The sequence below is a fragment of the Drosophila montana genome, unplaced genomic scaffold (genome assembly GCF_035044405.1).
Source record: "Drosophila montana isolate Dmon_TW-CO22-7 unplaced genomic scaffold, ASM3504440v1 contig_1638_1, whole genome shotgun sequence".
NCBI lineage: Eukaryota > Metazoa > Arthropoda > Insecta > Diptera > Drosophilidae > Drosophila > Drosophila montana.
The window spans coordinates 68,184-84,382 of NW_026996573.1; the positions used below are offsets into that span (position 1 = coordinate 68,184).

The 16,199-nt window shown below is 38.9% G+C and overlaps 1 protein-coding gene across 1 annotated transcript in view; it reads right to left on the minus strand.

Annotated features, from left to right (window-relative positions):
• Positions 1 to 2,362: 2,362 nt before the first annotated feature.
• LOC135440768 (tetratricopeptide repeat protein 21B-like) overlaps positions 2,363 to 16,199 on the minus strand; it is a 79,128-nt gene continuing 65,291 nt past the window's right edge. The window contains exons 3-5 of the mRNA XM_064700101.1: positions 3,095 to 3,236; positions 2,788 to 3,037; positions 2,363 to 2,719 (exon numbers count right to left, since the gene is read on the minus strand). Of these exons, the coding sequence (XP_064556171.1) occupies positions 2,518 to 2,719; positions 2,788 to 3,037; positions 3,095 to 3,236 (594 nt within the window). The 3' untranslated portion in view covers positions 2,363 to 2,517. The remainder of the gene's footprint in view (positions 2,720 to 2,787; positions 3,038 to 3,094; positions 3,237 to 16,199) is intronic.

Genomic DNA, 16,199 nt, shown 5'->3' on the forward strand with positions numbered 1-16,199 from the left:
AATATTGCATGCTATAAGCAAAATGGCTATAAACGAAATAGGATCTGTATGGTATGCAGGTAATCCAAGTCATGAAGTTTACGAAATAAAAGCAAATAATATGAGCAACATAAACAAGTAAGAGGTTCTAGTCGGGAGCTCCCGACTAGGGGATACCCTGAGCCCTCTTCTTCCAACACCAAATGCAGCTCGCGTTACGCGCTCGTTTGCTTTAGTAGTAATAAAGAAAAATTAACATAAAAAAAAAAAATTGTTCCCTTGGCACACACCAATAATTGAACTTTAATGAGAAAAAAACCAATTAAAATAGCAGCACAGAAAACAATACAATCGCAATTGCAATGCTGCTGATAGAATTCAAAGCAGACGAGCGTGTGTGTACATGTACACAGAAATTCTTGGAATTTGCGCTAGCTGCTGTTAACACGTGCGCACATAACCTTTGTGTTCCTTAACCGATCTTACTGAAATTTGCGATAGTACATCTTATTGTAGAATAGAATATAGAATATTTGTGTATTATCAAAAAGTCAATTGCATATAAATTGTGGCTTAAATTAATGGGCAATATAAGTTAGATAATTAACTTGATTTGTAGCTTTTTGGTGGTAGCGGGGAGGTGGCGATAGGTATTAAATGAAAGATACTTGATAAAGATGTATATACTATTCTTGAAGCTACATGTCAAGTTTGGTGACTCTAGCTCATATTATTTGCCGAAATTGCTCAAAAAACAGGATTTCGATATCGATTTTTACCGAGTACTTGAACACGGGACAAGTTATCGAATATCGGAAACAAACGATCTGCGCGGGGACTAGGAGGACCAACAGCTTAAATTTTTCTAGCTCTTATAGGTTCCTTGCGTTCATACATACGAACAGACGGACCGACGGACGGACGAACACACGGACGGACAGACAGACGGACATGGCTAGATCGACTCGGCTATTGATGCTGATCAAGAATTTATACACTTTATAGGGTCGGAAAAGCTTCCTTCTGCCTGTTGCATACATTTGCACAAATACATTATACCCTGTTTACCCATTTTGAATGGATTCAGGGTATAAAAACAATAACGAACCAGTTGAAATAAATAAAGGCATTATAGAAAGAATAAACAAGATAACAATGTAATAATCAAAGCATTCAAAGTTCAGACAATATTCTAAATATTCTTGCAATTGAAATTTGTCAATGGCTAAATACTAGTAGTAGTACTAATAATACTATTATAATATCCGAAGAAGAAACTAAAGTTATAAGCAAAATTTGTATAAAAGAAAATATACCATTTAACAATATAGAAGAAGCGTTAAATTTTGCAAATATTAAAATCGCATTTAATGGCGACAAACTGAGCAAAGCTATTGTCATTTCAAAATCTGATAAAGAAATTTGGAAACACGTTTAAAGCATTTAAAAACCAGGAAATGTCTGTATAAAATGTAAAAATTCAGTTTTGGCTACTAACGACCAATGTAAAATATTAATGAAATCAGTAAGTAAGTAATCAGTAATCCGGAATACTATTGGTTTTCATTGCCTATATAATAAAACTAACGCTGTGCAGGCAAACTACTAGGCAAACTACTATTGTTGGGGTAACAGCTACCCCCAATTACAACGAACAGCGCCCAGCCAAGGTTGGTGAAACAGAAGCTCCCCGGAAAAAAGCACAACAAATTTTGAAGCATCAATGATCTATCTGGCTTTTAATAATTGACCAGGACGTTCGAGTTTAGAGAGGGAAGAATTAACACCCAAGTTACCAAATATACCAACCAATTAGATAATCAGCCTTCATACATTTGGTTCGCGCAAGTGGCAAGTCGACGTGCAGGGAAACACTGACATAAAGATGTTGTGTATGCAACTTAGGTGTCTACGGGGTCAACGCTCTTGCTAGAACATATGTAATTGTGAAATTAGCGGACCCAATAGAGTTCGCTTATTATAAGTTATTATATTAGTTTATAATTTCGACATTAAGTTTAGTTTGTATTTGCAACTCATTGTAAGCATAGTGCTGCTAAATAATTAATAAAATATTTTTTTATAATTATCAATCAACAAATAGGTTAAAACACTACGGGGTCGGCATGTTGCATAAATTTGCTCAAAACCGGTATACCCTTTTTATACCCTGAACCGATTAAAAATGGGTAAAGAGGGTATAATGTATTTGTGGAAATGTATTTAACAGGCAGAAGGAAGCATCTCCGACCCCATAAAGTATATATATTCTTGATCAGCATCAATAGCCGCGTAGATCTGTCCGTCCGTCTGTTCGTATGTATGAACGCAAGGATCTCAAAACCTATAAGAGCTAGAGACTTTCCGATATTCGATAAAATTCCCCGTCTCCAAGTAATCGATAAAAATCGATATCGAAATCCTGTTTTTTGAGTAATTTTGGTAAATAATATGAGCTAGAGTCACCAATCGCCTGTTGGAAGAAGAGGGACCTGTTACTTGTTTATTTATCATATTTTGTACAGTGTATATTCATACTTACTTTGACAACATTTTTGACTGCTCGTGAAGGTTTTCTAAATTGCCAATAGCACAAAGCTTATGCAATCGATATTGATTATCTCGTGCGTCTTGTAATATTTTAAGCGATTCCGGAATATTCCCAGACTTTTCATGAATGCGAGCCAGTAGCAACAGCATCTTTATTTTTAATTGCAGTTCTGTAAGACTGTCCTCATTTCTAGAAGAAGAATTTGAGTTTAATTTGGTTAATCAGTTTAATACCTAATTTGAGGGAGCTTATATTACATGCTGCAACAATCGCCACCAACTAGTAAATTTGCTCCGTTTTGAAATTGTTTTAGTTGCAACAATAACTCTGCCAAATCCAATTTTAAAGCAGAACACCCAGGATTTTTTATTACTGCATGGTAGTACTTTAGAGCATTGGCATACTGATGACTTTTGACGTAGGACCTGCCAAGTTCTCTAGCCAGGAATGCATTAGATGGAAAAATACTGCAGGCTTTTCGGAATACTTCTATTGCCATGTCTGTCTCTACAAAAGAAAACCAAGTAAGTTATTTAGTAACATTATAAAATATTTATGGTCGACCTTGGATTGACAGATGCGCCTCCCCTAACATAAAATAACTTCTGGATTCCGGTCGAACTTCAACTAATTCCTTAAAGCACTTCGAGAATGCACTCCGATTTTTTTGGTGATGCAGATAAATATTAGCCAAATGCGTCCTAGCCTTAATAAAAAAATAATAATATTAGGTTAACTTTCTAATGTTGAAACTACATAAGTAGCGTGAGCGCCATAAAGCAAATGTTCTAAACACGTTTGTAATTTCCATTTGTGCATATTACTTCTAAGCACACAATAAATATAGTAGTAAATTGGCAAAAAAAAGTGGACCCTTTTTCTCATTCAAGTTTTTATTAAATAACAAGTTATAGGCTATAATCGGGGGTACCGAAAAGGGGATACATTCACGCATGAATGTGTGTGTGTGTACATGTATACAGAAATTCTAGGAATTTGCGCAACAGCTATGCTGCTAACAGGTGCGCACATACCGTTTGTGTTTCTTAACCGACCTTAATGAAATTTTCGACAGTACATCTAATTGCATATAAACACTGACCATACAATGCATAGACTTGTCAAACAGCGGAATAATCGGATACCGATAAAACGTCAACGACTGAGCCCCATGGGTGTCCGCAACCATTTTAGTGTGCCCAGACAAAGTAAGACTGCTGAGAGTGGCAGCCGAACGCCGGCCTCGAAAGCCGAACGTTCAGTATGAAGCCGCATCTCGCTCAGCGCACAACGTTGCTGCGGCTGATGCTGTTTCGTAATATATGTATGTTAGTATTAACTCTTTTCAGCCCAAATACATACATATATGTATATGCGTGTGCAGAGTGTGCCTCGCTCACATTTATTGCTTTGCGCACTTGTGTGCATCTCCTTCTCCCTGCATAGCTTCTCAAAAACGCCGAGATCTACAAGCATACAAATGTTTGTGTTGTGTGGATGTGCGCACAAGTAGATCACGGCGTTTGTCGCGAGCCAGAGATTTTTTCTTCAATTGTCTGCCCTTTGTGTCTGTGGTGGCAAAAGGCACACACATTCAAATGCTCTATTATGTATTTCTTCGTCCAGTCAGGCATAATGAGAAGAATCTGATATAGTTATATTTATTAAAAACTTAAATGACCTAAATGGTATATTTATATATTATATTTTAATTTTTTGTTTATTGTGGGGACCAATTTTGCTTAAAATTAAAAAAAAAAACTATGTCGTATTTCTGCAAGGGTAATTCTTCGTCGGCTTGTCGAATAATTTAAGAAAAGACCAAAAATTGAAAATGTTCATTTTTTTCGACTTGCTACTTGTGCCCACGCACACTCTTTCTAGTAAGCAGTTGGGTGATATTATTAAAGGGTTTGGCCTGTTCATATGCAAACTCCTATTTTCCATGCATGTTGTAAGGGTAAGGGTACCTGAACGTTGGCATGTGAGCATAATTACTTTTTGGGCCTGCCAAGAACACACACTTACACACTTTTCTATATGGATGGAAGCATTTATGCGTTTGTGTGCGTGTTGGTTGCCTGTCTGCCTGCCCGATGCAAATTTGACCAAATTTTAAGTTTTTGGCATTTCTGAATTTCGAGCTCTACACACAGACACACACACACACAAAAATGTGGGCGAATGAGCCGATCAAGGGTTTGTCGTGAGACAGAGAGATTGTTATCAATGGGTGCGTAAATTTGGGCGACGGTGGGCTTGCGGCCGCGTAAGGCACACATGTGTGAACAGGCAACGAAAACAGGTGAACCGCACTTACCGCTCGTTTGCACTTTGATATGGATGCAGACGCATGCTGCACATTCTGATCCTTTATTGCCTGCCATAACACCCTTTAACCCAAAATGTTTACAATGTCGAAAAATACATTAAAAGATCACTTGCATTTTTTCCATATCAAAGTGCAAACGAGCGGTAAATGCGGTTCACCTGTTTTCGTTGCCTGTTCACACATGTGTGCCTTACGCGGCCGCAAGCCCACCGTCGCCCAAATTTACGCACCCATTGATAACAATCTCTCTGTCTCACGACAAGCCCTTGATCGACATAGCCTGTTTACCCATTTTTAATGGGTTCAGGGTATAAGAACGAGATGCCCAAAGTACACGAAACAACGAGTGGGCGTGAGATACACTCTGCTCATGCATACATACACCAAAGACCATATATGTAAATGCTAAGATGAGTAACGCCATACAACAGTGCTATTATGCATCGGATTAAAATTTACTTATTTTATATCGTATGTGCATCCTTTTACTCTAGAATCAATGTTTTGATAGTTATCTACAAACAGCCCAAAAAATGTTGTTCCCTTTTTCTTTAAATTCTCCTATTGTATTTTGTACTTGAAAAGTGGCAAAACTTATCAACTGACATGTTGTGAAACACTAAATCATTGAATATTTATTAGATTTATAATAGTTATTTAATAATGAATTCTCTCAATTCATAATTTTCCCTATTGATATACTTAAATAAATGCTTTATTGATTCTTGTAAAATTTTCTCAAAACTAATATTATTCTCTCCATGTTTTCCAAACATCTTATTATTACATAAATTTATATCACTCTCTTGTCTTAGAATTTTTATATTAGCTCTATTTAAATATTTGTTTATAGATTTATCTACTGCATCAACTTTATTATATATGAGAAGCTTTAAATCCTCTTTTGGTTTGTGTACTATATTTTGAACATAAAATTTATGTTCGACTGTCTCTCTTGGTAGTTTAGCAGTTATGCCCAAACTTGTCGGTACTCATTTTAATAATGCAAGTTAAAACAAATATTTTTTCCTTATAATAAATTTATTCAAAAATATGATTGCTATGTCCAGCTGCTTGTGAAGCAATTAAAAGCTTTAATCTATTAACAATTTCATTGGAATCATCGCAATAAATATAGTTTGGTTTATTTGGATGTGCTGTTTTATGAAAAAGACCTTATTGAGATAATTTTTGATTATAGTTAAATATTTTCTTGAACGATTTCCTTTAAGTCCATCAGTCCATCATCACCATGCTTTCTGTGCGCAGAAGGTTTCATTAGAATATATTTATAATTTTCCAGGTCTAGTTCATTATAATTCTGAGGAGTATTTTCATAAATTGATAAATACAAGACTGTAGTGAGATCCCATGATTCGCCACTGCCTAGGCTTAATTTTTGTTTTGATAAATGCATTTTAGAATTTCATTACCTCGATTCACCATTTAAATCTTTATATGGTCCATAGGCTTTATCAAGTATCTTTTTTCTAGCAAACTCATTTAGATTCAACATATTTTCAACCCCAACATTAGATTGAGAGAAGAGTTGATTAACTGTATTATCATTAATATCATCATCATTAGCATTATCATGGTTACCGATTTATTGATTTTCGTGTTAGCATCAGTAAAATCATCATAATCATTCTCATTAATGATCTAACATGTGAAGTATCTAGCTGTCACTTGATTCCAGAATTTGATTTATTCGGTTTCAACATTTGATTTTGTAATACTTTACTTTTAGTGATGAGTTTCTGCAATAATGATGTTATGGGCTTAGACGTTTCTTCCAGTTGTAAGGCTGATTCAGCTTTACCACTAACCATACAATGCATAGACTTGTCAAATGTCAAAATAATCGGATACCGATAAATCGTCAACGACTGAGCCCCATGGGTGACCGCGACCATTTTAGTGTGCCCAGACAAAGTAAGACTGCTGAGAGTGGCAGCCGAACGCCGGCCTCGACAGCCGAACGTTCAGTATGAAGCCGCATCCCGCTCAGCGCACAACGTTGCTGTGGCTGATGCTGTTTTGTAATATATGTATCTTTTCAGCCCAAATACATACATATGTGTATATGCGTGTGCAGAGTGCCCCTCGCTCACACTTATTGCTTTGCGCACTTGTGTGCATCTCCTTCTCCCTGCATAGCTTCTCAAAAACCCCGAGATCTACAAACATACATACATATGTTTATGTTGTGTGGGTGTGCTCACAAGTAGATCGCGGCGTTTGTCGCGAGCCAGAGATTTTTTCTTCAATTGTGTGCCCTTTGTGCCTGTGGTGGCAAAAGGCACACACATTCAAATGCTCTATCATGTATTTCTTCGTCCAGTCAGGCATAATGAGAAGAATCTGATATATTTATATTCATTATAAACTTAAATGACCTAAATGATATATTTATATATTATATATTAATTTTTTTGTTAACTGTGGGGACCAATTTTGCTTAAAATTAAAAAAAAAATAAGTCGTATTTCTGCAAGGGTAATGCTTCGTCGGCTTGTCGAATAATTTAAGAAAAGACCAAACATTGAAAATTTTCAATTTTTTCGACTTGCTACTTGTGCACACGCACACTCTTTCGAGTAAGCAGTTGTGTGACATTATTAAAGGGTTTGGCCTGTTCATGTGCAAATCTCCTATTTTCCATGCTTGTTGTAAGGGTAAGGGTACCTGAACGTTGGCATGTGTGCATAATAACTTTTTGGGCCTGCCAAGCACACATACTTACACACTTTTCTATATGGATGGAAGCATTTATGCGTTTGTGTGCGTGTTGGTTGCCTGCCTGCCTGCCCGATGCAAATTTGACCAAATTTGAAGTTTTTGGCATTTCTAAATTTCGAGCTCTACACACAGACACACACACACACAAAAATGTGTGCGAATGAGCCGATCAAGGGTTTGTCGTGAGACAGAGATATTTTCATCAATGGGTGCGTAAATTTGGGCGACGGTGGGCTTGCGGCTTGCGTAAGGCACACATGTGTGAACAAATGGACAAATGGATGCAGACGCATGCTGGACATTCTGATCGTTTATTGCCTGCCATAACACCCTTTAACCCAAAATGTTTACTATGTCAAAAAATAAATAAAAAGATCACTTGCATTTTTTCCATATCAAAGTGCAAACGAGCGGCAAGTGCGGTTCACCTGTTTTCGTTGCCTGTTCACACATGTGTGCCTTACGCAAGCCGCAAGCCCACCGTCGCCCAAATTTACGCACCCATTGATGAAAATATCTCTGTCTCACGACAAACCCTTGATCGGCTCATTCGCACACATTTTTGTGTGTGTGTGTGTCTGTGTGTAGAGCTCGAAATTTAGAAATGCCAAAAACTTCAAATTTGGTCAAATTTGCATCGGGCAGGCAGGCAGGCAACCAACACGCACACAAACGCATAAATGCTTCCATCCATATAGAAAAGTGTGTAAGTATGTGTGCTTGGCAGGCCCAAAAAGTTATTATGCACACATGCCAACGTTCAGGTACCCTTACCCTTACAACAAGCATGGAAAATAGGAGATTTGCACATGAACAGGCCAAACCCTTTAATAATGTCACACAACTGCTTACTCGAAAGAGTGTGCGTGTGCACAAGTAGCAAGTCGAAAAAATTGAAAATTTTCAATGTTTGGTCTTTTCTTAAATTATTCGACAAGCCGACGAAGCATTACCCTTGCAGAAATACGACTTATTTTTTTTTTAATTTTAAGCAAAATTGGTCCCCACAGTTAACAAAAAAATTAATATATAATATATAAATATATCATTTAGGTCATTTAAGTTTATAATGAATATAAATATATCAGATTCTTCTCATTATGCCTGACTGGACGAAGAAATACATGATAGAGCATTTGAATGTGTGTGCCTTTTGCCACCACAGGCACAAAGGGCACACAATTGAAGAAAAAATCTCTGGCTCGCGACAAACGCCGCGATCTACTTGTGAGCACACCCACACAACATAAACATATGTATGTATGTTTGTAGATCTCGGGGTTTTTGAGAAGCTATGCAGGGAGAAGGAGATGCACACAAGTGCGCAAAGCAATAAGTGTGAGCGAGGGGCACTCTGCACACGCATATACACATATGTATGTATTTGGGCTGAAAAGATACATATATTACAAAACAGCATCAGCCACAGCAACGTTGTGCGCTGAGCGGGATGCGGCTTCATACTGAACGTTCGGCTGTCGAGGCCGGCGTTCGGCTGCCACTCTCAGCAGTCTTACTTTGTCTGGGCACACTAAAATGGTCGCGGTCACCCATGGGGCTCAGTCGTTGACGATTTATCGGTATCCGATTATTTTGACATTTGACAAGTCTATGCATTGTATGGTTAGTGGCTTTACCTAATTTTACACTTTGAATTTTTTTTAAAACATTTCGAGCCTTTGATAATTCTTCTAGTAAATTCTTATCCATCTTCTAAACTGCCATACTGTTTAATCTGTTACTTACAGTTTTATAGCAGTTAAACAGACTGTTTTTAATAAGGTTGCCAAATTCGGTCCTCACGGGTTGTCTGCAAAAAACCAGTTTTTGTCGGACATAATGAATAAGGTGAAAAGAAAACACACAAAGTTCTGTTTCTACGCACGAGCAAAGACACTTTTCGTCCTTTTTTTCTCGCACGTGTGGTTGCTTTTCATACAGTGGGTCATAAGTGATGTTTTTATACCATGAACCCATTGAAAATTGGAAAACAGGGTATATTGTATTTGTGCAAATGTATGTAACAGGCAGATGGAAGCATCTCCGACCCCATAAAGTATATATATTATTGATTAGCATCAATAGCCGAGTCGATCTAGCCATGTCCGTCTGTCCGTTCGTCCGTATGTATGTATCGTATGTATCGATATCGAAATCCTGTTTAATGAACAATTTTGGTAAATAATCAGAGCTAGAGTGACCAAACTTGACATGTAGCCGCGTTTCCAAGTAAAAAATCGATATCGAAATCCTGTTTAATGAACAATTTTGGTAAATAATCAGAGCTAGAGTCACCAAACTTGACATGTAGCTTCGAGAATGGTATATAAATTAAATGAACGTTGGTTATTCTTTATTTTTTGTAATGTATAATTTATTTTTATTAAGACATAACTGAATCGCTCATTTTATGACTGAGTTTCAAAGCTTGGACGTGGTGTCGCAAGGCATACATAAAGTGAACTAAACTATAGACAATATAAAATCACTTATCAAGCTACAAAGAATCATTATGAAGTTACACAATGCAAATTCATAGCGTCCGCAGAAACACTAAGCTTGCGCCTCGTGCATTGCCTGCTATGCAAAGACATCCGGCCCAGAGCTGAGTCAGCGTCTGTGCTGGAGTCAAACACGGTCGCGTTAACTAGTGTTTACTACTCCCCTCTCAAGTTAAGGCCGCCCTTGGCCGACCCTATTTCAGCGAGCGCCTCGTTCATCCTTTGGGCCGCTGCCTTTTTCCTGATGATCCGTCGATAGGTGAAGCCGATGCAGATGACTGTGCCACAGGGTGCTCCAAGAAGAAGAAACAATATGGTCAAGTTGATGTTGCCAATTTCGTCTCTGACTTCTTGTATTGTCTCCAAATTGCGTTCATTTAATCGATGAAGGTAAGGGAGACTGAGGATGCCCTAATGACCTGTGACGTTTAACAGAGGGGACGCTGCGATGCCTGGGAACCGGTTCTGAACGTTGTTGCGGCTTATATACCATGTTCCGTTTATAGTGACCCAATTATTGAAAGTGATTAATAGTTGGCCACGCACCCAGGACTGGGTGCCGTTATCTACGCAGACCGGCGCCGCTCCATGTGATTGCGTCTAGGTTGCTTGGATGCATTTCGTAATGGGCTACGCAGCCAGCATGAAGCTCCTTGGCGCATGAGCTGGCTGTTGATCGTTGACAAAATGTCGTTATTGCGGTAACTGTGCAATTCTTCAGCGCGTAGATTTGATCCTGGCATTCGGAAATAATGTTGTTCTCCATTCGCAGCACATGGCTTTCGTGAGCAACCGAGTAGATTGTAATTTTCTCACAGGTGTATTTAATTTTTGGAAATGAGATTATAAAATATATAATGTTTGTGGATTGTAAATCCTTAACGGACGAAACGGACATTAGGTCGGCAATGGGAATTTCTGTGGGTTCTTCAAGCCAAACAGATTTTAAGTCTGCGTGGTCTAAGATATTTGGACTAACAACGTTAATTTTATCTTAGGTTATGGCGAGCATTAAGTTCTGCAATTCCATTGATAACATTCTGTTTCTGTCCAAAAGGGTTTCGTATAAATGCCTTCAAAATTTAGATACCTGTGAGGGTGAGTTGGTTAATCTGATCCTGAACTCTAGTGTTTATCTGCACCTGTCTATTGTTTGAATTGATTACTTTTTCTTTTTTTTTTTTGAAGAAGGAGACGAAAGAATAAAGAATAAAAAAAAACATTGAACAACCCATCACCGAACTTATCTAAAGTGGGGTGTCGAGTGGCTTAAACTTACATCTCTAGCAACTTAATAAAAAAAAAAATGCCAAATGGCACAATAAAATAAAAAGTAAAATGGGAAACACTACCTAAGTTTGTCCTTGTGGACCACCCTCCCCTTAATGAGAACTGTGGTTTCCAGCTCAGCTTCCATGGTTCTTTCTTCACACAAAGGTGTGAGTTTGTTTCCGAGCCTGCGATTGGATTTTTACCATAATTTTCTCGTTAACCTCAAAGACCTTGTTTCGCTGGAAGTCATTCTCTCTAGCTCTGAATGTGTCCTGTGCCCTTTTAAGCTTATTTTGAATCTCCGTCTGTGATTCGCCTGGGAGTGAACGGACGACGTCAACTGGCCGTTTATAAGTGACCGAATGGATTGTCTTGTTGTACTCCACAGTAGACAACAAGATTAGCTCTACAGTGTCAGAAATGTTTTTGTCGATTTTTGTCGGTGGTCCACAAGGACAACCTTAGATAGTGTTTCCCATTTTATTTTATTGTGCCGTGTTTTTCTTTTTTTTTTTGGGTCTTAATGGTTTTTATGGGGTTATGGGGTGTTCCTAATCATATATTAGTTAAATATCCGCCGACGATGCTGTCTTCCTCGCTGCAATCGGGAACAAAATATTTTTTAACGCTGTCCAGTTTAGCTGGCCTGCTATACTGGTGGCACACAGCTGCTCGAAGAGTTCCAGCAGCTTCAGCTGACCAAGTAGACGTAGGTCAGGTACACTGCACTGCACTGTCGAATTGATTGTAGCGGCGCAGGTTTTAATGTGCGCACTGTTGGTATCACAACACAGGTTCACTTTACGTCGATGGCTGTGAATACCGCACAGATTTTTCTTTCGGTTGTATCGAATAAAAGTGCCTCAATGTTTGATGGGCGACTTTTTGTTAAGTTGCTTTTCTTCTAACACAATATTAGAATGTTTTTGAACGAAATCGTCGGCTAAGCGACTTAGTAGCGAACGCGGGATTCGTTAAAGTTGGGCGCCAATTAAAAGAACGTTAGTCATTCTTTATATTTTGTATTGTTTAATTGATTTTTATTAAGACATAACTGAATCGCTCATTTTATGAATGAGTTTCTAGGCTTGGACGTGGTGTCGCTAGGCATACAAAAAGTGAACTAAACTATAGACAATATAAAATCACTTATCAAGCTACAAAGAATCATTATGAAGTTACACAATGCAAATTCATAGCGTCCGCAGAAACCCTAAGCTTGCGCCTCGTGCATTGCCTGCTATGCAAAGACATCAGGCCCAGAGCTGAGTCAGCGTCTGTGCTGGAGTCAAACACGGTCGCGTTAACTAGTGTTTACTACTCCCCTCTCAAGTTAAGGCCGCCCTTGGCCGACCCTATTTCAGCGAGCGCCTCGTTCATCCCTTGGGCCGCTGCCTTTTTCCTGATGATCCGCCGATAGGTGAAGCCGATGCAGATGACTGTGCCAGGCAGGCTGCTCCAAGAAGAAGAAACAATATGGTCAAGTTGATGTTGCCAATTTCGTCTCTGACTTCTTGTATTGTCTCCAAATTGCGTTCATTTAATCGATGAAGGTAAGGGAGACTGAGGATGTCCTGATGACCTGTGACGTTTAACAGAGGGGACGCTGCGATGCCTGGGAACCGGTTCTGAACGTGGTTGCGGTTTATATACCTTGTTCCGTTTATAGTTACCCAATTATTGAAAGTGATTAATAGTTGGCCACGCACCCAGGACTGGGTGCCGTTATCTACGCAGACCGGCGCCGCTCCATCGTTGATGATGATTATTCCGTCGTCAACCCATGTGATTGCGTCTAGGTTGCTTGGATGCATTTCGTAATGGGCTACGCAGCCAGCATGAAGCTCCTTGGCGCATGAGCTGGCTGTTGATCGTTGACAAAATGTCGTTATTGCGGTAACTGTGCAATTCTTCAGCGCGTAGATTTGATCCTGGCATTCGGAAATAATGTTGTTCTCCATTCGCAGCACATGGCTTTCGTGAGCAACCGAGTAGATTGTAATTTTCTCACAGGTGTATTTAATTTTTGGAAATGAGATTATAAAATATATAATGTTTGTGGATTGTAAAACCTTAACGGACGAAGCGGACATTATGTCGGCAATGGGAATTTCTGTGGGTTCTTCAAGCCAAACAGATTTTAAGTCTGCGTGGTCTAAGATATTTGGACTAACAACGTTTATTTTATCTAAGGTAATGGCGAGCATTAAGTTCTGCAATTCCATTGATAACATTCTGTTTCTGTCCAAAAGGGTTTCGTATAAATGGTCGGAATCAATTTGCCTATCCTTTGCAGCCTTCAAAATTTAGATACCTGTGAGGGTGAGTTGGTTAATCTGATCCTGAACTCTAGTGTTTATCTGCACCTGTCTATTGATTGAATTGATTAATTGAGATGTGGAGTGAAAATTACTCTTTCTATTTTTGAAGGAGACGAAAGAGAGAAAAAAATTGAACAACCCATCACCGAACTTATCTAAAGTGGGGTGCCGAGTGGCTTAAACTTACATCTCTAGCAACTTAATATAAAAGAAAAAAAAATTCCAAATGGCACAATAAAATAAAAGTAAAATGGGAAACGCTACCTAAGTTTGTCCTTGTTATAAGTTACCGAATGGATTGTCATGTTGTACTCCACTGTAGACAACAAGATTAGCTCTACAGTGTCGCAACTGTTTTTGTCGATTTTGTCGGTAGTCCACAAGGACAACCTTAGGTAGTGTTTCCCATTTCTGATGATGTCCTGATGACCTTTGACGCTTAACAGAGGGGACGATGCGATGCCGGTAACCGGTTCTGAACGTTGTTGCGGTTGATGTACCTTGTTCCGTTTATAGTGACCCAATTATTGAAAGTGATTAATAGTTGGCCACGCACCCAGGACTGGGTGCCGTTATCTACGCAGACCGACGCCGCTCCATCGTTGATGATGATTATTCCGTGGTCAACCCATGTGACTGCGTCTAGGTTGCTTGGATGCATTTCGCAATGGGCTACGCAGCCAGCATGAAGCTCCTTGGCGCATGAGCTGGCTGTTGATCGTTGACAAAATGTCGTTATTGCGGTAATTGTGCAATTCTTCAGCGCGTAGATTTGATCCTGGCATTCGGAAATAATGTTGTTCTCCATTCGCAGCACATGGCTTTCGTGAGCAACCGAGTAGATTGTAATTTTCTCGCAGGTGTATTTAATTTTTGGAAATGAGATTATAAAATATATTATGTTTGTGGATTGTAGAACCTTGACGGACGAAACGGACAGTAGGTCGGCAATGGGAATTTTTGTGGGTTCTTCAAGCCAAACAGATTTTAAGTCTGCGTGGTCTAATATATTTGGACTAACAACGTTAATTTTAGCTAAGGTTATGGCGAGCATTAAGTTCTGCAATTCCATTGACAACATTCTGTTTCTGTCCAAAAGTGTTTCGAATAAATGGTCGGAATCAATTTGCCTATCCTTTGCAGCCTTCAAAATTTGGTTACCTGTGAGGATGAGTTGGTTAATCTGATCCTGAACTCTAGTGTTTATCTGCACCTGTCTATTGATTGAATTGATTAATTGAGATGTGGAGTGAAAATTACTCTTTCTATTTTTGAAGGAGACGAAAGAGAGAAAAAAAATTGAACAACCCATCACCGAACTTATCTAAAGTGGGGTGCCGAGTGGCTTAAACTTACATCTCTAGCAACTTAATATAAAAGAAAAAAAAATTCCAAATGGCACAATAAAATAAAAGTAAAATGGGAAACGCTACCTAAGTTTGTCCTTGTTATAAGTTACCGAATGGATTGTCATGTTGTACTCCACTGTAGACAACAAGATTAGCTCTACAGTGTCGCAACTGTTTTTGTCGATTTTGTCGGTAGTCCACAAGGACAACCTTAGGTAGTGTTTCCCATTTCTGATGATGTCCTGATGACCTTTGACGCTTAACAGAGGGGACGATGCGATGCCGGTAACCGGTTCTGAACGTTGTTGCGGTTGATGTACCTTGTTCCGTTTATAGTGACCCAATTATTGAAAGTGATTAATAGTTGGCCACGCACCCAGGACTGGGTGCCGTTATCTACGCAGACCGACGCCGCTCCATCGTTGATGATGATTATTCCGTGGTCAACCCATGTGACTGCGTCTAGGTTGCTTGGATGCATTTCGCAATGGGCTACGCAGCCAGCATGAAGCTCCTTGGCGCATGAGCTGGCTGTTGATCGTTGACAAAATGTCGTTATTGCGGTAATTGTGCAATTCTTCAGCGCGTAGATTTGATCCTGGCATTCGGAAATAATGTTGTTCTCCATTCGCAGCACATGGCTTTCGTGAGCAACCGAGTAGATTGTAATTTTCTCGCAGGTGTATTTAATTTTTGGAAATGAGATTATAAAATATATTATGTTTGTGGATTGTAGAACCTTGACGGACGAAACGGACAGTAGGTCGGCAATGGGAATTTTTGTGGGTTCTTCAAGCCAAACAGATTTTAAGTCTGCGTGGTCTAATATATTTGGACTAACAACGTTAATTTTAGCTAAGGTTATGGCGAGCATTAAGTTCTGCAATTCCATTGACAACATTCTGTTTCTGTCCAAAAGTGTTTCGAATAAATGGTCGGAATCAATTTGCCTATCCTTTGCAGCCTTCAAAATTTGGTTACCTGTGAGGATGAGTTGGTTAATCTGATCCTGATCCTCTAGTGTTTTTCTGCACCTGTCTATTGTTTGAATTGATTAATTGAGCTGCGAAGTGAAAATTACTCTTTTTATACCCTGAACCCATTGAAAATGGGTAAAAAGGGTATAATGTATTTGTGCAAATGTATGTAACA